Source organism: Centropristis striata, chromosome 10 (genome assembly GCF_030273125.1).
Source record: "Centropristis striata isolate RG_2023a ecotype Rhode Island chromosome 10, C.striata_1.0, whole genome shotgun sequence".
Taxonomy (NCBI): Eukaryota; Metazoa; Chordata; class Actinopteri; order Perciformes; family Serranidae; genus Centropristis; species Centropristis striata.
This window is the reverse complement of record NC_081526.1, coordinates 18,835,675-18,857,557: the sequence shown is the minus strand read 5'-3', so window position 1 is coordinate 18,857,557 and position 21,883 is coordinate 18,835,675. Positions and strand designations below refer to the sequence as shown.

At 37.3% G+C, this 21,883-nt stretch overlaps 1 protein-coding gene across 1 annotated transcript in view; it reads right to left on the bottom strand.

The window, feature by feature from the left end:
• The window catches only part of LOC131979378 (mitogen-activated protein kinase kinase kinase kinase 4-like), a 138,071-nt gene that overhangs the window by 26,589 nt on the left and 89,599 nt on the right, over positions 1–21,883 (bottom strand). Inside the window, exons 5-16 of the mRNA XM_059343335.1 lie at positions 21,696–21,806; positions 21,492–21,582; positions 19,086–19,216; positions 18,373–18,427; positions 17,204–17,282; positions 16,919–17,094; positions 15,819–15,891; positions 14,923–15,133; positions 10,151–10,312; positions 9,334–9,420; positions 6,065–6,394; positions 4,007–4,162 (exon numbers count right to left, since the gene is read on the bottom strand). Coding sequence (XP_059199318.1) covers positions 4,007–4,162; positions 6,065–6,394; positions 9,334–9,420; positions 10,151–10,312; positions 14,923–15,133; positions 15,819–15,891; positions 16,919–17,094; positions 17,204–17,282; positions 18,373–18,427; positions 19,086–19,216; positions 21,492–21,582; positions 21,696–21,806 — 1,662 coding nt within the window. The remainder of the gene's footprint in view (positions 1–4,006; positions 4,163–6,064; positions 6,395–9,333; positions 9,421–10,150; positions 10,313–14,922; positions 15,134–15,818; positions 15,892–16,918; positions 17,095–17,203; positions 17,283–18,372; positions 18,428–19,085; positions 19,217–21,491; positions 21,583–21,695; positions 21,807–21,883) is intronic.

The window sequence follows — 21,883 nt, the reverse complement described above, 5'->3', positions numbered from 1 at the left end:
GGAAGAAAGATTGAGACTTTGACACCAGGCGCTGCGGTTCACATCCGAACATCCAAACCTGGTTTTATTTACACTTATTGAGATATTTCCGAGGTTTAGTAATTTCAATAAAACCAGAGCTCAAACACGTCCAGTTTGGACAGAGAATACATCCAGACTTCTTGCCACTTGGAAATTCAAGTTTTATTCAGTTAACTCTAATCAGAAGAACTCAAAATTAACCAATCCCATTTATTTTCCCCTCATTATTCAGGTAAATGTAGATATGTATTTGTGTGTATACATGTATGTAATAATCTACTAATTTTTCTTTTTTATCTTCTTACAGCTTTATTATTGTTTTATTTACTTATTTCCCTTATTGTTTACTCTCATTTTTATAGTTATCCACTGTAAACATATACATTTTTGCAGGATTGCTACAAGTATAAAGAATATGAAAACAAATGCAAATGTCTATTAACTCCTGCGAAAAAGTTTTTTTTTAAAAAAAGGATTTATTTACTTTTTTTGCCCTCATTATTTATGTGAAAGTAGATATATGTAAGTATGTATTTATGAGACACTACTCCATTTATTTCTTTTTCTTTTTCTTTATCTTCTTTTATTTCCAGTTTTAATGTTGTTTTATTTACTTATTGACCTTAAAGTTTACTTTTTATTTTTTTATAAAGTAATCCACTGTAAAACATATACATTTTTGCAGGAATGCTACAAGTATAAAGAATATGATATTTAAACAAATGTCTATTAACTCCTGCAATAACAATAAAAGTTACCCCATCCAAGTTTGATTTGGAACAAAGTGAAGTATGGGCGTGTTGTTACAATGTTAAAACACAACTGAGCTGATAATGAGAGAAAAGTGATTAATCCACTTTTAACATTATGGCAAACGCTCAATAACGAACCAATGAATTACATCATCACCCCCATTTTTACAAAGTTACAGCATCATTTTTGTATAATTTAATCTGTGCGACATATTCAACACAGATTGACTTCAACGAACTGTGATTATTCATACTTAGTGGGTTGAATTCTTTGCCGGGAAGATGACTAATATTCTGTCTGAGTCACCCTGCTGCAAATCTGGGTGCCCATGAATTATGGATGTTTTTCATCAACAGCACACAATGAGGAGGTACAGTATGTGCAGCAGCAGAGACGCACGAACCCCCCCGAAACATACCACCTAACAAAAACTCTCATGGTCGCACAAACACACACACTTTGGGGGAAAAAAGTGCCTGAAATAATTACACATTTGATGAAAGTGCTTTTGTTTGCTCTGACGAGTGGGAGGACAACCTGTCAATCAAAGAGTTAATCATGGGAGAACACTATATAATCAGGGTTGTGATCATTTCATTTTCATTCCACAGAAATTTGAGTAAAAAGGGAGATTTTCTTTTATAAAAATAAAACTTTTACCAACAACCGCTGGCTTTGTGTTGTCATAAAAAAGCACTTCTATCTGGAAATGAGCATCCTGTCATTAGATGTGCAGATTAAATGCAAGTTACACAATAAACCGGGTGAACTGAAAGAGAATTGATGACAACCCTGAAGTTGAAGAGAGTCAAGAGGAGTTTATGGTAGATCCATTATCAGGAGGAAACAACCTGAAAGAGTTAAGCTACAGACACAATCCAGGAAGAAGGAAATCACAGAAAAGCAGCACAACTACTAAAAATATCTCACATATAAAGAAAACACAAAGCTTTTCACACTAAAGAGTGAGAGCATAGAGTAGAGTTTTGTTTTTTTTAAATCACCTGAAAGAGAAAACCTTTATGAGAGATTACGATAAGAAAAGATTTGAAAAAGGCAAATACAAAGGCAGCATTCAGAGTCAAGAGAGAAAAGGAAGGGGAAGCTAAAAACATTATCTTGCTTTCAAATAAACACACATTTTGGAGATACGAGGTTTCCAGCTCACTTGGTAGCATGTGGTGAATGCTGCCAAGTGAATGACGGCACCATAAATCCGCTCACTGTTAGCGAGGCCGCTCCTGACGGCAAATGAGCCTCCACACTCTGGCAGCGTGAAGCCGACAGCATCCTCTAAACAAAATCAGATTTTGGCCGGCTCACACAGGAGAAATGGCAGGTTTTTACAACCATAAAGAAAAGACTGCCAGTGTGTGCAGCCCAGCCAAGCTGACCTCAAGTTTTAGACCAGTACCGCTATCGAAAATGCCTCATATAAAGTCTAAAATGCTCGATTGAATATCAACAAGTCTTCGCACTCTTATCATATTACTTATCAGCTCATTTAAGCTACACAGGGACACCAACAACAGGTGTCACTCGCTGCCTGATTTGTACACCCTGCCTGATCAGTAATGCACGTGTGCAGCTGTCAACAGAGATGAGATAGATGAGAGGAGGCTGATTTGTGGACACAGCTATATATTTTTTTTTAATTTCTAGATTTATTTAAATTTTATCAGTCATGACTCATGGTCAAACTAGATCATATAAGTGTACTTTAATGGTACTGGAACATCTCTAAGATTTCAAAAATTAAATCAAAGTCTAGCAATATTTAAATACCAATATATAATACTTTATCATCATTATATAATAGTACTAAAACTCTTTAATCTTACCAGTTCAAATATTACTTCCCAGGACGTGGGCAGGCAGTAAACCTACAAACAGCACTTGTAGCATGCACCTCTACATTAACTTCTACCCTACCTATATCTGCTTTGTCAACTTCTAAACATAATAATCTGACCCACTAACAAAAAATAATTCAGAACAGAAAAATTGCTGAGTCTAGACTGTTCAAAAAGTTATCAGTTGGCCCTTTATCTCAGTATTTACGTCTACATATCCTGTAGCCACTTCACCATAAAACCTGCCAGTAGAAAAGCTTTTAATTTGAATCCACAACAGAGTAACTCCAGATCGTATGGAAAGGACATGTAAGGAAACAGCAAGGTAGCTTTTGTCATATGACTCCATGAGTGTTTACTTTTTGGTTTGAGGAGCTTTTAAGTAACTTCTCCCACAATGTTGTCCCTCTTTTGTGAACAGAATTAAACAAACATCTGGAGCTGACAGAAGCATACAGTTCTTTTTGTTTGTTTGTTTTTTTTAACTTTAGTCCCAGCCTTAATCCCTCGATTTGACCATTAACCCTGTGAACCCCAAGCAGTTTCAGGGCGTTTTTTGCTATTTTTACACTTTACTCACTGTGGCCTTGTATTTCACTGCAACATATATCCTGCAGCTCTGTGGAATCAGCACAATCATGACTAGAAGTGGGAACAACTTAAAAATGTCTTTTGTGCATAATAACACAGTTATAATGACATAAATCATGAAAAAAGAAAAAAACAAAGGTTGAATTTCTCTGATCAAATGGAGTTTACATAAACAACACTTTACCAAGTGCCCACAAGTGTCATGGATATTGGGAGAGAAATTAGGTCTCTACATGTTATATATATATATATGAAATGATTTACATTTTTACAAACTCTACTTCCAGCCTCTCCTGACCACTACTCTCAGCTCTGTGTAAACAGCCTGCAGCTCTGTTGGAGTTTCAGAATATTCATCACCTGACCGTTCGTCTCAGCAGAATCAATCATGACTTCACAGGATCTAGTTATTTGAAACGGTTTATTGTTGGAGATGTTTTGAATAAGATATGTAGAATAAAGTGATTTTGACTGAATATCACAGTTTTAAGCTTCATTTTGGTTGCAGAACCAATAATTTGTTCAAGGACTTTTGAAAAAGACTTTGGAAGTCTATAAATTTTCTATGATAATGCCTGTTTTTACTGTTTCTTTCTATGAATAACTGTGTATTTTTTGGATCTTTTAAAGAGGGTTCAGAGGGTCAAATCCTGCAGAAGAAGAAGAACCAGCAGACTTTAACTAGGGGCAAATGACTCGAAATGCTGCCTGTGTACAAGAGCTGTGAAAGTAAAAAAGAAGGAAGAATTAAAGAGGACGGGAGAAGGGTTTGAGGACATGATGGGTACCTGTGGTTCCACAGGCCGGTGCATGGCGGGCGCCTCAGATGCTGCATTCCCGTTGGGGTAGGAGGACTCGGAGCGTGGCGGCACCGGGGGCTGCGGTGGTTTGGTCTGAGCCGCCTGAGGAGAACCCTGGATGTTCTTCCGGTATCGCTCATCAGCCTAAAGAGGACAGACGCACATAAATGAAGGACAGCAGCTTTAGCGGCGGTTTGAGAGAGCTCAGGTCAACGTGTACGAGGACATTAACAGGAGAGTAAGTGGACAGAAGCCATTAGGGTGCTACGGTTTGTTAGTTTCCCGCCGCAGAGCAGACCATTTTGTACCAGCGGTCGTACAAGCACATCAGAAAGTCCTCTGCTGAAACAGGCACGCCAGCAGGAACAACAAAGTACTTTCTCAAGGGCAGCAGTGTTATTGTTGCCACAATATTCCCACATCACTGCAACCAAGACCTGCAGAGAGTGGCATGCATTTTTAACGTGGAGAGAAAAACATTCAAACAGAAGGTTAGGACACACACTGAGGTCCAGGACACGGATTCAAAACTGCAGTTGTTTGTGAAAGAGGTTTTTTTTTTCTTAAGTCTTAAATGTCAAAGTTAATGGTAGGCAAGCCCTAATTTTGTTCTGCAAAACAACATAATCCAATCTTAATTTGAAAATTGCTGCTCTTAAGCGGAACTTTAACTGAGCTGCTCGGCATTTAGTTGGATTTTTTTTAAGCACTATTAAATGTCATCCTGCAGCAAGTCAGCTGAGAGTTTCAGTTTCAGGGTCGTGACAAGTTAATACGCCAAGCTGCTGGATCAATTAGATTCAAATAGTGATTCGGCTATTGGTAATAATGTAACCAGAGTTTTTTTCAGGTCAGGCAGAGTGTTTGTAAAATAGGCAACAGTTCAGCCAAATTACCCACTTTATTTAAAGGGGAGTGCTCCTGAAAAAGGCTTTAATAATTTTTCTTTGCACTGTTAAACTGTGCATGCATAATTTTATAATTTCATTTAGTTTTCTCACTCAAATAACTGAGGAGTTATCATACAACTGTTTGTGTTTCTTTCCCCATCTGATTTTTAAAAAAAAATTATACATATACATGTGTGTGTGTGTGTGTGTGTGTGTGTGTGTGTGTGTGTGTGTATGTGTGTATATATATACATATTAGAGCTTTGCGGTAAGCCTAAATTGTATTAAACCTACTGACTTGTATGACTTTGCATTAGGGCCTGGACAATTAAAAAATAATAATAATTGTTTGATTATTTGACAGATATTGAATTAGTGATATGTTCTGCGATATTGGAGCAAATGGTCATTTTTACATCATTATTCTAATTTATATTGAAAACAAAAAAATATTTTTGTGGGATTTTTGCATGAAGCCGTACCAAACAAAGATCTTTTCTAAAGTCAGTAGAATATAATGTGGAGGTCAGGATATATGTGCAACACCACAATATTTAGTTTAAAGTGATATTTTTATGCACATTTTGCATTGAACAATTTCGATACACTTTGCAGCCTTATTTTGCCTGCAAGAGTTCAAATACCCTTAAAAACAGCAGCATTTTGGTGCTTTTAGATCTGGTTTATGTCTCTGTGCTTTTCCTCTCCCACCAGGTGTTAAATGGCAACAGCAGGAGGCCAAAAACAGAGAGACAGAGAGTCACACTGAGGACTAATGAGGTGGCTCATTATTACGGTAACTTCATTAATATGGTGGCAAAGACAACAGTGAGGCTAATTAGAGGAGCAGCAGTCTCCTCCCTGAGGAGGAGGAGGAGGAGGAGCTGCTCAGGTCACAGCTGACTCTTCCTCCAACGTGAAAACAAACTCACATGAGCGTGTTTGGGATCATGGACATGTTAAATTATTAGATTCAAAAGTTAAGAAAGAGACACTGAGAAGTTCTAGTCACTGAGCTCGTCTACAAAGCGTCCACACACCAGCAGCAGCGAGCCATCACCACGCACACACCGCACACCCAGAGCAGTGGGAGTGAGTTCACACAAGCAGAGGAAGCGTTCTACAGCAGTCAGTGAGACGAGCTGCGAGGGTTCACCTCTCTGATTGGCTCAGAGTTGGGGGCGGGGCCTTGCAGGTCAGCGACGGGCAGCCTGGGTTCTGTAGTTTTCTCCAGACTGTGATTTGGACTTTCAGAGTCGGCACTCTGTGACTGTTTTGTCGTATCCGACTCAGGGTTCTGCTGCGGGGGCTTTATCCTGTCCTGGTCAACGCTCTGCGGGGGTTTGGTGCTCTGCTGCTGGGAGGTTTTGCTACTATCCAGGTTCTGGTTTTGCTGGAGGGACAGCAGGTAGGCCTGCTCCTGCTGCAGCTGTCTCTGGAGCTTCTGGGCTTGGCGCTGCTCCTCGAGCTCCCGCCATTTATACTCCTGAGTACAGGGAGGGGCATGATGAACCAAAACCTCTGACAGAGAGACGCTGGGCAGGCTGTACTGTTTCTATTACACTGAGGGTTAATGACATCGCAGCAGCTTTAACTCACTGTCGGATCCAAAAACATTCATACCTGCAAGTCTCAAGTCCACCTGATTTTCAAGACAGAAATGCATTAAAGCTACAAGTCAGCACGCTCTTCTTCTATCTGCACAGTTCACTGTTTCTCATTATAGCTCATTTTCCAAACCTCTGATGTGGTCAGCAGAAAACTGAATGCCTCAACATGAGATTCTTGGCCTAAACTGCAGCTGAGGGACTGTATGGAAATTATTAGAGGAGGATGTGACCTCAGAGAAGGGAAAAGGGTTTTTTGGGTTTTATTTTTAGGGATGCACAACATTGTTTTTGTATTAATCTGCAATTAACCTGCTTCTCAAGGCCTATAAAATAACAAATAATTCATAATCTGTAGTTTATGCAGACTTTTGGGTGAGAAAGGCTCAGATGTAGTAAGCAAAGATGTATGATTAAATATTAACCAGCATCACAGTTGTTGACACAACAAAAAAAACAAAAAACAGTACTAACATATTTTGGCCTATATAGAGCATTTTGCCGAAGAATTTAAATCAAATACGATGACCTAATCTGCCAAATCAGACATGTCAATGTATAATATGTTTTTTTTTCAAAATATGTGTTTATTGGTGGATTTTAAACCAACTTTGCACGCCACAACTTGCTGTATCAGACTGTGAAGATGCTAAACTTAACTCAGTAAAATACATTTATCAGCTATGATTTAATTATCTGATTGATATATAAAAATAATATGAATTCCCCATTATCAGCTAATCATTTATCAGTCCAATATATATTGTGTATTCATATCTATTTTTTTCTCCAGTTATCTGAGGGCCTATAATGTTTCCTTTTGTAGATTTGTAATACATTTAATGCAAGATTTACTGTAAAAAATAAATAAATAAAAAAGTACATTTAAAAATGTAAAACTTGCTTTTTGTGCACTCTATAGATGATAAAGATGTGGGGATGCAATTTTACTTTGTAGTTGGATCATATTTATTTCACTCCCCAGTGTTAAATGTCTCATTTAAGGTTAAATTACAATAGAATGAATGCTCAGCACAGCACAGCAGGTTCTACTAATGGGTGACAAAATGATTGTTCCATTAACAAATTAAGCTTAAAATCAGGAGTGAGAAATTAAATGAGAGTGTTTCTAGCGGCCGCGGAACGGCTGCGCCGCGGTCGCCGTTGCTGATCGCTGCCACTCTAATCAATGACAGCATTTCCACCGGGCGCGCTGCGGAACGTGTCAGCAACGTGTCAGCCGCGGCTCTCCGCTCCGCTGCGGGAGCATTAGGTAGGACTTCTATTTTCTCCGCGAGCCGCTGCTAAACCTCGTAAATCTCAACAGAGCAGATTGCACCAGACAGGAAGTCCGACTCAGAATCAACGTAATACACTTCCGCCCCCTTTCAAAATAAAACGCAATACGCAGTTCATGCAGCCTAAAACTACTTCACATCAACATTATGTTATGACCGAGGCATCAGATCAGCAATCAATCAATCAAAGGGTCTCAGAGGATCGGCGACACGGACGACAAGAGACTGATTGTTGAAGTGGAACATCATACAATCATTTATGACATTACACATTGTTTTTATAAGGATAGATGGTCAGGTCAACAGATCTTCCACGTCAGAGAAGCAAAGTAAGCTGTTGGTTGTTGTTGTTGTTTACTTTATACACAGTTTATCACGGCATCTCGCGGTCTCCCGTATGTTCAGGATTATCGCGTGTTCTCGTTATCTTGCAAGTTACGGCTGGCTCGCTATACAGTCTATGCTCGCTACACTGCCGTTCTGCGGCCGTTCCGCGCCCGGTGGAAATCCCAAGTCGTAGGGAGGCTCTCAACCAAATATTAATAACTTTGTGGATTCTTACCAGAATTGTGGTATTGCTTTTTTTGTCAAATGTCAAACATTAAGTTTACCATCTAAACTGCACATCTGTTAGAGAAGTTAACTTTGGTCAAAAGTCGTTAAACCGCTGAATTATTAAAAATGTAATGATTTTTATATGTTATGATACTTGTTCTCGTTGTCAGAAGCCACATCTAAAGCAGCAAGAGCTTGTTAAATGAGATGTATACGATTTATTCTCGTTAATCTGACCAAAACCAATAATAATATAAAGGAAACTTTCGTGCTAAAGTTTATCAGTGGTGACTGTAAGAGCCGGGGAGTGTGTGAGAAGCCTGGAAGTGGAGATATGAAGTGGTCATATCCTTCCATTATCTGAGTATCCTCTGTAACATCCCAGAGGAGCAGAATCCTCTAAAAATGAAAAACATCAAGTCATACAAACCCCTTAAAATAACCTGCGTAAGACCTGGAACATCTGGGATAAAAACAGGGGAAACCCTCTCTTCCAGTTGGATGACTGGGTTCCTGTTGATGACATCATCATCACTGAGGGCCTGTAAACTGCCCGACTTCCCCCCGGCTGAAAAAACCCTGAGAATACTTATTTCACTTGGACCTCGACTGTTAATGTGTCCCTGCTGAGCTACAAAAATCATAAGTTAGTCCCAAAACTTGATTCAGTTCGGATCAGAAAGGAAAACTCAATCAGGAAAGTTTGTGTAACTGAGGAATAATAAGTACCTGCATTATGAAGTTTAATAAGCTGGGAGATGTGGAAACATTAACAATTAACCTTCGGGGACACAGAAACTGATGGAAATAACATTAACGAGTATTGTAGATTTAAAGAGGCAAGGGGAAATAAGGGCAGGAGGGAGAAATAGGGCCAATACTAAGAAATAAAGTTGAATTATTGTGAGGAAAAATAAATGTTAATGTGATGTTTCTGGGATTAGAGCGAGCAGCCAAACACTCACCAGCAGCATGGCCTGTTCATGGAGCAGCTGCTGCTGCAGGATCTCCAGGTGCCTCTGCTCCTCCTCCAGCTGACGGCGGATGTACTCCTGTCAATCAAAACACATATATGTTTAGAATAGATTTCATCTACAGATAAAGCATCTTATTTATTAGTAGGGTCTGCACAATGCTGCACAAATGTGGCAACAACAAGCAGGGATTCCTGATTTTGTGATTGTAAGACTGAACACAAATTAGACCAATTTTTTCTTATTAAAAAATACCTCAAAGTGTAAAAAAAAATCTTTTTGTTTTTACTATAACCATGATGTCATGCATAGGAAAAATCTAATACACATTAAATAAGTCAAATAAACATCAAGCCTCAATCTTTATGATCCAACTTCATGGTTACTTAGTTAAAATTGCATTTTTCTCCTGAAGTAATTCCTGAAAACTACAAGTTTTCTTAGCAAATCTAAATGTTTTATTTTTTATTTTTAAAACTGAATTTTAAAATATTAACACAGTTAACTAAAAAGAAAATAGTCCCACTTTTTGCACAAGTTTTTAGACAGAAAAGGCAACTGTAACATGATACAATAAAAATAAAAATAAAAACACAATACTCAAGAGACCAAAAAAATAATAATAAAATTGTTGTACTTGAAACAAAACCATTAAAAGTCCATAAAAAATGTCCATCACTATAGTTTAAGTAACCTGCATAAACATAAGCACATAAATACGATATAAACTTTTAATATTGCCACATGTGCACTTGTTGATCCCTTTTTAAAAGGATCTCACAAACACGCAGAGTTTTTTTTGTTGTACCTGCTCCCGGTCGGCCCGTCTCTTCTCCTCCTCGGCCCTCCTGCGCTCTTCCTCTTCTTTGCGGCGTCGCTCCATCTCCTCGACGCGTCTCTTCTCCTCCTGCTCGCGCCGGCGCTGCTCGCGCTCCTGCTGCCTCCTCATCTCTCGCTCGCGCCGTTGTTGCTGCAGGTGGAAACAGGAGGTGGAGAAACCGGTTCATGTCCCAACTGATGCTGTCCTACTTCTCACTTTTTGTCAAGTCATACGTGACTCAGAGCTCAGAGCATGATTTCAGGATTATTATGATTTCAACAGCGCAGATAAGTGTATCAAAGTCAGATCGTGAGTCGTGTGGCCTACATGCACTTTTATTTCTCTCAGAACAACACTGTGACTTGTTGTTGCTGTAAGGTCAGGCCAGCTAAATATAAACAAGACAAACAGAGAAAGTCGTACAGAAAAACAGGAGTTTGACCTATTTAATGCATTTTTCTTGTGATTTTCAGAGGACATTATTAAAGCTGAAAGCATGAGTCCATTAATCCCTTCACAACATTTTACAGCAACTATTTTTTAATTGATTGATCCTTTATGGTTTGTTTCCAGCTTCTAAAATGTTAAAATGTTCTACTTTTCCTTGCCATATGTTGTAGTAAATAAATACATATTTGGATTGTGAGCTGTTCTGTTTGGGCTGCGGTCAAACAAAATGGTAATATGCACGAGGTGAAGTCGACTAATTGCCTGTTTTCTCAAGTTTCTTCACCTCATTTTAGAAATAACCTGCAATTAAGGTGAGACACTACAGGTAAACTACAGTTGTTGTTTTTTGTTGTTTTGATTTGTCTATTTTACTACATTTTGTCTAGTTTTGTCACTACATTTCTCCTAAATTCACTGAAAGTTAGCATTACATAAAGCCTGATTTGCATTTAAACATAAAATGTCAGAATCCTTGTAAAACAAAATAAACTGAACATAAGTAAAGTGTGGACTTCCTGTGGAGTCTTACAAAATATATTACATGTTTCAATTCATATATATATTTAAAGGCAATTTGTTTAAAATTTGGTTTTTCTCATACTCCTATCTATGTACCCAAAAATTTACTCAAACATGTCGAAAAAAGAAAAAGGAAATTGAAACAAGAATTTGGAACCTGGCTTTATACAATGTTCAGATTTCTTTTCTGGAAACAAATCAGCAAATAAAAAAAAATGCATCATATTTACCCAGACCTTTCAGAAAACAAATAATAAATAATTTTCTTCAAGTAGGCTAAGTAATTAACTGGCTGATATCTATTGGTTTAAATGTTTAACACCTGTTTGTCTCATGTTATAATAATGAAAGTAATTTCTACGACTGATTTAAAAACTCCTGCTAACTAATAATAATGTTTCAGCTTCAAATGATGCAAACTGCAATGTGATGTGTTTCCACGAGAAGGACAAAGGACAGCTGTCCACGTCGAGGACATGTAAATAAATACAGACGTGGATGAGTTAAAGTGACAGGATGAAGTCAGAATGTCAACAAGTCCAGCCCGCATTAGGATGTAATTAGAGTAATATTTTAAGTCTGACAGGCAGTTATCTGATACTTTTCCCTCTGAGCAGACAGATGAAGAAATTACACTGATTTGTGTCCATCAGCGTGTTGTGAAAAGGTGCAGAGAGAGCGAGCGGCAGGATGTTGGTGTCGGTATCATGACGCAACGTGTTTGTACGAATACCAGCGATCAGCATTCAGGATTCCTCAGGAGGTCGTGTATCACAACAGGAGAGCACATGTAGCGTGGAATTTCTCTCACATGGCTCCAGTTCAACTGTCTGATTCATCTACAAGCAGCGTCATGAATCAAAAACACAGCCTGGAGCTGTGGCTGTAGAGATAAAACTATTTTCTGTCTTGCACCTTTGATGTGAAGCGAATCTCCACACTGAAACTGTTTTATATCTTGTAGCTCTGTTCCGTCTTTGTCAGTCCCTCTTGCAGCATTTAGGTCTCTCTCCCTCTCCTTTCCTCCCTGAGCGTTTAGTTTAGTCCACTTGTGTCCAAATTTATAATCATCTCTCTGTACTCTCTGCTCACTTTAAGAGAAGTGAGGAGGAAGCAGCAGAGCAGACACTAATAGAAGCAGACCACAGCTCACACAGATAAAGGATAATTACTAAAAGGGTTTACCTCCGGGGGAAACCAATTACATTTTTTTTACCCACTGCAGCCTAAAATTGATTTTGGAGTCTATTATATAAAATTATCGAGCAAAAATCTAGCCACTAAACCTCCGGGTCAAAAGTCTCTAATCTTATTACACGGAGATAATATATACACACGTATAAACGTCACCTGACTGCATCCTCTGACTGCTCTCCACTGTCGGCCACTGGAGTTTATTTGAGGCCAAAGTTTGTCCTTAAAAGGACGTTCTAGTCAGTGACGTATACTTTCTACTAAAGAAATTGTTTCTATGAAAAGACTGTGGATTGTGAAGTTTTTCTGGAGTTGAATACCACAAAATGCAGACGAACTACACCCAAACTATCTCTATAAAACAAGAGGTTAGTGAGATGTGTGTAATTTAACTAAACTAATCCTTTAACCCATCCTTAGAAGACAGACTTTTCCCACAGCAGTTTTCACCATAGAACATTTTTATTTCTTAAAGCTGGGGAAATGGACAACCTGGTCTCACAGAAATCTGTGAAATAGCCACGGATTTCGCTTAACTCAAAATCCGTGGAATAGCCACAGAATCGCTCAAATTTCCGTGAAACTGACACGGATTTCGCTACAATGCAAGTTAATGACATTCATATCCCGTGGCTATTGGTTTGTTCCAAGTCACGTGACTTTTAAGGTCCCAGCGGTCAGAACAAAAAACATGGCGGACAGTTCTCACATTTTTTGTGAAAAATCAATATTTTGACTCTGCATAAAAATGGATTTTGATCACATTTCTAGCGAGAAATATATGTTTTATTTTCTAAATATTCACTCAGTGAATGTACATAATCACTTTGTATGTTGGAATAGCCACGGGATATGACTGTCATTAACTTGCATTGTAGCCAAATCCGTGTCAGTTTCACAGAAATTTGAGCGATTCCGTGGCTATTCCACGGATTTTGAGTTAAGCGAAATCCGTGGCTATTTCACAGATTTCTGTGAGACCATGTTGGAAATGGAATACATGCACAAGAAAAAATGCAAGAATTTATAAGTATAGGCATCTTCCTGTAGGTATAAATAACGTAAATGTAAAATAGTTATCATAAAAATGTGCATCACAGTTTCAGAGGAGTGTCTAATTGCTTGTTTTGTGAAAAACACTGTAAATTGAATCTTTAAGTACTTATAGAATTTGTTTTACAGTGACACTGAGCTGAAACTGAAAATATTCCTTATTTTTACTTGTGAAATGACTAAATCATTACTAAAACTAGAAATTGTTGGTTTTAAAATTCAGTCAATCATCTAAGTGGCTAATTGACTAACTAATGAATCATTAGGTCATTTTAGTAATTTTACGCAGCGGTGAAGCCAAATACACTCAAAAACTGTACTGTATGTAAACAGTATGTGAAGAATTTATTAAGCGTTTTATTCAGCAAATAATACTTTTTTATTTAGTTTTAACCTCCAGAGGATTTTTTAGAGCAGCAGAAGTGCTTAAAGTGTGTTTAAAGTCAGGGTATTGAAGATAAATGTGATTTTAAAAAAATAAAATAATCCAGTGCCTGTTAAGTGTCCTACACTCCACCTTCCTACACTTTGAGTGTAATTAAGTTGCCAAAATGCACAATAAACAAAATGAAAGATACATTTGACTGATAGCATTAATGGCAATTTTTTACAACTATTTACAAAAAATATGATTATTGTAAATGCTGTCGACTATGATTAATGTGAAGTAAAATCTGATATTGTTGCAGCACTGGTTGGAAGTTCCCTTTGGTAGTTTTATGTACACAATATACCTGTAATATCTCATTTTTCCTGCATTAAAGTCAGTCTGTAAACTGGGATAAACACAGAAGGTAACTACTAAGAAAACTACTAAAGATATTCAGATTCATTGTATCTCCTCAGTGTTGGTGAGGTCATTCTCTCAGAGGGGAAGCTCTCCTCGCTGTCTGAAGCTTCATAAATAACTCACATCGTTTTCTGAAACGGGATTATTTTTAGTCCTTTTCTAACTTACAGTGTGACTCCTGGGAGCGATACTGTGCTGCTTCATAAATATTAGATACACTTTAGATATGGTTTTAAATTAAACAGGAGACTGTTCAAGCAAAGTACGTTTTTGTATAAACATTTGGTGAGATCGCCTGTTGTAGATTTAAGGACAGCTTCATAACAACATTTATAGAGACCTATCATTCAGCTGATGAGATTTTTAGATAGGAAAAAAGTCTGGTTTTCATTTTTTTCTATCTAAACTAAATTATATATATATATATATATATATATATATATATATATATATATATATATACTGCTTAAGGCAGGGTGAAAGGAACTTCCAATTAGAGCTGCAACAATATCAGATTTTACTTCACATTAATCATGGCTGAAAGCATTTACAATAATTACATTTTTGCGATAGCTGTAGAAAAATTTCCAAAAATGCTATCAGTGAAATGTATCTTAAATTTTGTTTATTGTGCATTTTTTTGACAACTTAATTACCACATATATATATAAATATATATACTTAATTTCCCTTGTAGACTTTTCGAATTTACACTGTCTTTCACGTTGATTTTTCAGTTCAAATTTCTGTTTACCTCCTCCAGCCGTCTCCGCTGCTCCTTCTGCTGCTCGATACGTTTCTGCCTCTCCGCCAGTAGTTGGCGCTTGTACTCCTCCTGCTCACGGAGCTGCTGCTCCTGGAGGAGCTGCTGACGGCGCAGCGCCTCTGAGCGCTCCTTGTTCTCCTGCTGCAGCCGGATGAAGTCGCGCCGCAAAGTTGACTCGCCTGGCACATTCACGATGGAGCTAAACGGAGGGCAGATGTTAGCTTATTGAAAGTGTTTGAAGAAGAGCTAATGAAAACCTTTCATTGCAACCTCTCGACATCAGGATGTTGAGGATTTGCTGTACAATATATCAATACTATATTGATATCATTATATGAGCCTTGATATCGATATAATCGATAATCGAGCTTCGATTGTGTGATATATCAGTGTTGTATTTCCCTTATTTAAAATGCTGCACTACAGTGAAGTGATGTCATTATCTAGCTGTTCTGTCATTTCTCCACTTTATTGATGTGAGATTTTATTTCTCCATATTGCGAAGGCCGTTAAGTGGCATCACTAATATTTTTGTAAAAGTAATAAAATAACAGTTACATATCACTGGAAAGCTGCTGTTGAGGTTTTCCTGCCAAAGCCACACACTTCTAATCACAAAGAACGACAAAAGGGAAAAGACAAAAGAGTTTGCTACACATTTTTTATGCTCTAATTACAATTTCTGTATTTTTTTTTTTTTTTTTACGACAGTATTTGGTGCATGCATCTTCTGCTTCACCCTGAGCTCTGTGTGTGACCCATACAAGAACATGGACGTGTTTAGCTTCTTGTACTGAGAGAAGTTACCATGTTTGCAGCTTGACAAAACAAATATATTGTATGCTGGCTGCGATTAAAAGCTTTTTATGATAATATATTCTTACCTTGGCTCTCCTTCCTGCTCAGATGCCTCTTCTTCCTCTTCTTCACTGCCACTGTATTCATATTCCGTCTCATCTGTGGATAATATTAAAAAATTATGTAAAAGCTGTTAGTAAAAGTAATTAAAATACAAAACTGAACAAAAGATACTGATTGAAATCAAAACACATGAAATTATAAACCAACATCTTGGGACTTTCTTCTCTAAGAATTGTTAAGGAAATTTGGTGTTTCCTGTCATGGTGGGACAAGAAGTAGGCGGCGACCAACTTGATATTCAAGACGCAAGACCTTGTGGGAACTCAAACTGTGACCTTAACTCTGATATCTCCATGTGAGAGGGGAACGTGTAAATGAGTGACCTGTGTTCTTAGGTTATGTATGAAGTAGGAAGATAGGGCCGCATTGAGTCTTGCTGAAGAGCCAATGCTAGAAGTGCAACAGTCATAAGTCGAGCGGTGTACGGCGCTTTGTTGTACTGTAAAAGAGCCATTCGGGATTGTGCGGTGTATGGAATACGAATGTGCTAATAAAACTTGCTGAACAGAGTATTGAGTGCTTTGTGTTTGGCCAGCTCACCCGTTAACTTAAATTCGTAAATGGTTCACTTATTGTGTGGAAATAATCTTCATTACTGGACAATCTGAAGGATTTTTTTAGATTATATTTGTTCTTTAACTGTTTCCTTTCCCACTGACAAAAAACACAAAACATCTCCACTTTTCAAAGAGCAACAACAGAACTATTCCAGATGTTTATCCAGCAGTAAATGTTGGTCCCATATTAAAAAATGTTGCATCATAGTTGAGGCCAGAGCTGCAACAACAGAAAAATAATGACTATTTTGATAATCAAGTAGTCATTTTTCATGTTAAAATGGCAGAAAATTGAGATTTCCAGCTTTCCTCTGTTTTCCATCATAATGAACTCAATATCTTTGCGTTTTGGACCAATAAAACAAGACATGTAAAATATTTTTTAACTGTTCCTCAAGAAAACAATCAGCAGATTTATAGATAATGCGAATAATCTTCATCGTTCACAGGATGAAACTGTAAGTTTCGGTTTCATCGACACCATCAGCTCCAGCTCGGGGACTCACCCTTCTCGCCTCGCTTCTTCTTGGTCCGGTCGATGTGGTCTTTGAGCTGGATGCGGACCTGCCTCTCGTTGGGCTGGTCCCGGATGAACGGGTGCTTCAGCAGCTGCTCGGTGGGAGGACGCTGAGTGTAGTTCTTCACCAGGCAGCCCTCGATGAAGCTGAAGAACTTCTTTGACCTTTTAAAAGGTTAAAGTTAAAGTTAAGCATGATCTGTGGAGTTGATTTTTCTGCTAATATTGCAGACACTTTTGACAGAGAGGATAAAGAATCAGAACTAAAGCTGACCATTTTTTGGACTTGAGTCGAGGAGGAGGATTTCTAGGAATGAGGAAGAGGGCTCTCATCGGATGCATGTCACACAGAGCTGGAAACATAAAGAAAAGACAGGTAAGATATCAGTGAGAGCAAATAAAGAGGAAGATGTAATATTTCATGCAAAATAAATTTTGGTACTTTAGTACAATTCATAATACACTATTCATCCTTTTTGCGATTGATTAATGTTGCTTTTCTTATGTTTATTTTTTGTTTCTTTGCCTATATATTTATTTGTGGATTACTTAACTTTTATATTTGCATTTTTGTTGTAATTCTTTTTTTAGTTTTTCTTGAATGTTTTTTTTTTCTTTTTTATCTGTTGTGTTTCTGGTCCTCTTACTGTGCATAAATAAAATAACAACAAACAAAAAACAGATAAGGCTGTAGTTAATTGGATCAGTAGCTTCTATATTTCACTACTTAGTAACCACCTGCTTGCATTAAATTCTATCTATCTATCCTTTACTCTTTTATCAGAAACTCTACAATCTTTGGCTGTTGTTGTTTGCAGAAAATGTTGGAGAAAAACTGCTCCCTTTTTCCAATCAATCAGACTTCACTTGTATAACACTGTGTAGAATTAATAGTAGTATATATATTTTTAAAAAAAATGTAATAACAAATAAAAACAGGAACCATAAAAGCAAAAACAGGGGAAAAAAAAATCAGGAAAAGCTACATGAAATCTCATTAATTTAAAGCAAGGGAACACCAGAGGCAAAGAGAAAACAGATTAAATTACAAAGATGAATTAAAATGATCAAATAAAAAAAATAAAAAAACAGAAACAGAAACAAATAAATGTATATAATAATAATAATAAAATAATAAAAAATAATAATACTCATTATAATCATAATAATATTTATGATTATAAAGATCAATTAAAGAACAGGCTAAAAAATAAAAACTTTTAACAGATAAATAAATAAATAAATAAATGTCTTTTAAAAGCCAGACTAAAACAGTAAAAGACAACAAATAAAAAGACGGATAATACTCAGTTAAAGGCACGATTAAACCTGCTCTCACATCCAAAGTAATAAAAGGGTGTCTTGCAGTGCTGCAACTATATTAATATAAATTTCTCAAACTACTGAAAAAAGCACCATTAGGGGACTATGATGTGAACTTACGTGGAGCTCCCTCAGCCATCTCGATGGCCGTGATTCCACAGGACCACAGGTCGCTCTGCAGGACAGAAGACAAGATTCACTAGATGAGTCTGTGTGCATGTTTCTCTCATTTAAATGTGTCTGTTTCTATTAAGAAGTGGATGTGTCATATCCAAGATAGACAAGCAATTTTACTTCTTGCAGACAAAAAGACGGTTGAACTCTGATACCAAACTGTGATTTCTGACACCCAGCAGTTTGTTTTACTGCAATGTTTCATTGCCGACAGTGTCCTAGTTATTCTGAATAATCCACTGCTAGTGACTGTCTGCAGAAACCAAAGAGTTTTCACCTCCATTATAATAAGGTGACAGTAGAAGTCTCAGCCATAGAGAAAAATCCTTCACTATGTATCTAATGGGAAAAAATGTATTCTGTACAGATACCTGCAAGAGAGGCTTCAAATATTAGCAGTTTTACAAAATTGGTATCTTCCCCAAAGATTAAAACACATCTAACATTAATAAAACATAATTTTCTTTAAACGCGTACAGACAAACACACAGAAAACTTTCAAAACTGACTGGGCAGGTCTTGATGAACTGGTTTAAAACTTTAACTTTCTGGGAGATTCAGTATTTTCTAATGTTTTATTTTTCTATGGAATCCTTTTCCTGAAAATCTATTCACAGAGCCCCTTGTATAATGTCATAGATGTGTATTCAGTTTTTTACCCTGTAGTCGTAGGTAGCATCAGGGTTTTCATCACAAGCGATGACCTCTGGAGCCATCCAGTATGGCGTCCCGATGAAGGTGTTCCTCCGACCGACCGTCCGGTCCAGCTGAGCACTGACACCAAAGTCCACTGAGAAACACAAAGTTAACACCAGTTATTATTGGTTCAAATTATATTCATTAAAAGTGTCCTTCCTATAAAGTATCTGAAACCACAAGAGTTAACTGTCAGAACCCCACAAGTCACAGAATGGTTTCAAATGTGTTTTCTATAATATGGCCAAAATGACACACTTTATCATAACCAGAAAACAAGAAATGATCAGATTTTCAAATGTCCGACAGTCCTTTGAACAAATCATGTTTAACAAATGCTTCCATCAGATGAAATAATCAAATCTGAGCTTAAAATTGTAATATTTCATCAAAATCACTTTTATAAAATTTCACAAAAAAATAACTTTTAGCACTAACCACATCCTTTAAAAAACATTAAATTCTGTGCTCCTTGGTGCAACTGTGAAGCCGTAAATGACTCGGCTGAGACCAACAGTCACATGACAAAAATTCTGTGAAACTTAAACTGAGCTGCAGGCTCTTTTCACAGAGCAGAGCAGAGAGGACAAGACATGTTGCAAGAAAAGGCTGTAAAAATGTAAATAGTTCAATACGTATAGCATGTGGAGACCTAATTTTATCGTAATATTGATAACACATGTGGGCACTTGGGAAAATGTTGTTTTATTCTTATTTGTTGTAAAATAAATTATCAAATAAATTAATCGTGCTTTTTACTTATTGTTACGTTTATGTCATTATAAATTCTTATTCTGCAAAAAATACAATTCTCCTTTCTTCTAGTCATGATTCTGCTGATTGCTATGAAAAACGAGGCCACAATAAGTAGAGTAAAACATGACAACAGCAAAAAATGAATAAATAAATAAATAAATAAACACCCTGACCCTGCTTGGGTTTCAGAGGGGTTATAATAGATAATCCAGTAATTTTGGGAACACAGTGCTAACGCTCAAAGTTTGGGTCATAAATGTAATTCCAAATTTTAACACATCTCCAGCTGCAAATACTGAGTTTGAGAAAATTTAATTAAAACTGTTCAGATCCTGTGAAAACAGACAAACGTTGTCAGAGGGGTCATTTTAATTTCAGCCTCTCGGCCAAATGAAAGATTCAGTCTCTTCACTGAGACCCGTGTTAATTAAAATGTGACTTGTTCTCTTGTCACGATGAAACCACGACGCTCTGGTCCAGAGTCTGTGTCGGGTCCTGGTGTAAAGGTCAAGCTGCTGCTCCGTCACAATCAAAGCTCCATCTCGTCTTATTTTAGGTTAAAGTGTTTTATTGAGGCCACAGTGGAGACATGTGGTTTCACTGTGAGTCAAAGGACAGCAACTAGAGTAATCTGATTACAAATAGTGAACTTATCTAAAATTTGATTCATTTCAAATTCAAACAAAAGGTGCTTCTAAAATTCAGATATCATGAGTAAAACTTAACTTTCTTTAACTTCATCATGATGGTAAATGCTCTGTTACTGTTTATGCAATTTTTTCAGGAATTCAAATCAAGGTCTGTCGTTTTTTGCTCATTCACAGTTGTTTTTCTGAGCCAATGAGAGATTTGCAGGCAGAATTAAGAACAGCAGCGTTATCTTGCTACGCCAGAAAAATAGTGACATAAAAACAGCTGCAAAATGGAGACAAGTGTGGATGAAATTTAGTTATTCTGCAAGGTGCATAAAGTTAAATTTAAGACATTTTGAATAACCTTCCAAATGCAATTTTTATAACCTGTGTCAGTCAAACTGAGCAACATTATTTATATTATTATATAAAAATGTTTTAGTTCCTGCAGCAGCATATAAGAGATGTGGGAGAAAAAATATCTGTTGTTAGATGCATCACGCTTCTTTCTCTAAAGATTATATCCTAAAAGTCAATAATCAGAAATTTGTGATTCTTCTGTTGCTGCATAGAAGTTAGTTTTTATTCTGTAAAATTTTGAATGAATTGTTCTGCATTTTATTGTATTGTACGTATCCGACATGTAAAAAAGATTGTTTTTCTCAACAGTTTTTATCTGGTTAAATAAAGGTTTAATAAAAAAGAATATGATCAAACGACACCCACACTAATTTTCTTGTAAAATTAAACGAATGCACAACTTTCACAACAACTTTCATGCCTGGTTGAGACATTTTAAAACTGGCCGACAACTGTGCAATCATGTGAAACACGACAAAACAACTCTGGTGATGAAAAAGCTCCAGTTGGCACCAGCACGGTGCTGAGTCAAATCTGGTGCTGCAGGAATCAGACAAAACCTCAGTGCCGGCTGTGATCTGGGCTACAGGAAACCAAAACCATAATAAAATCAACACGTACCCAGTTTGACTTCAGCGTTTTCAGTCAGCAGCACGTTCTGTCCCTTGATGTCACGGTGGATGACATGATGAGCGTGCAGGTGAGCTAATCCCTAAGGAGCACAAGCAACATATTACATGGAGAAATGCCACTTTCTGTCAAACCAAACACAAGAATATGAGCTGAACATAACAGTCACAGTTTCAGAGTTTCCTGCGCACTGACCCTGAGGATCTCTCGGGAGATGTAGGCGATCCAGTCCTCCTTCAGCGTGTTGCCTTTGGTGTTCTTCACCAGATCTGTGATGGAGCCGGCGCCGCAGAACTCCATCACCAGCTGGAGGAGAGAAAGAACGGGAAAAACTGAAAAGACTGTGGACACACACACGCACGCATGCAAGCAGTTAACGTACA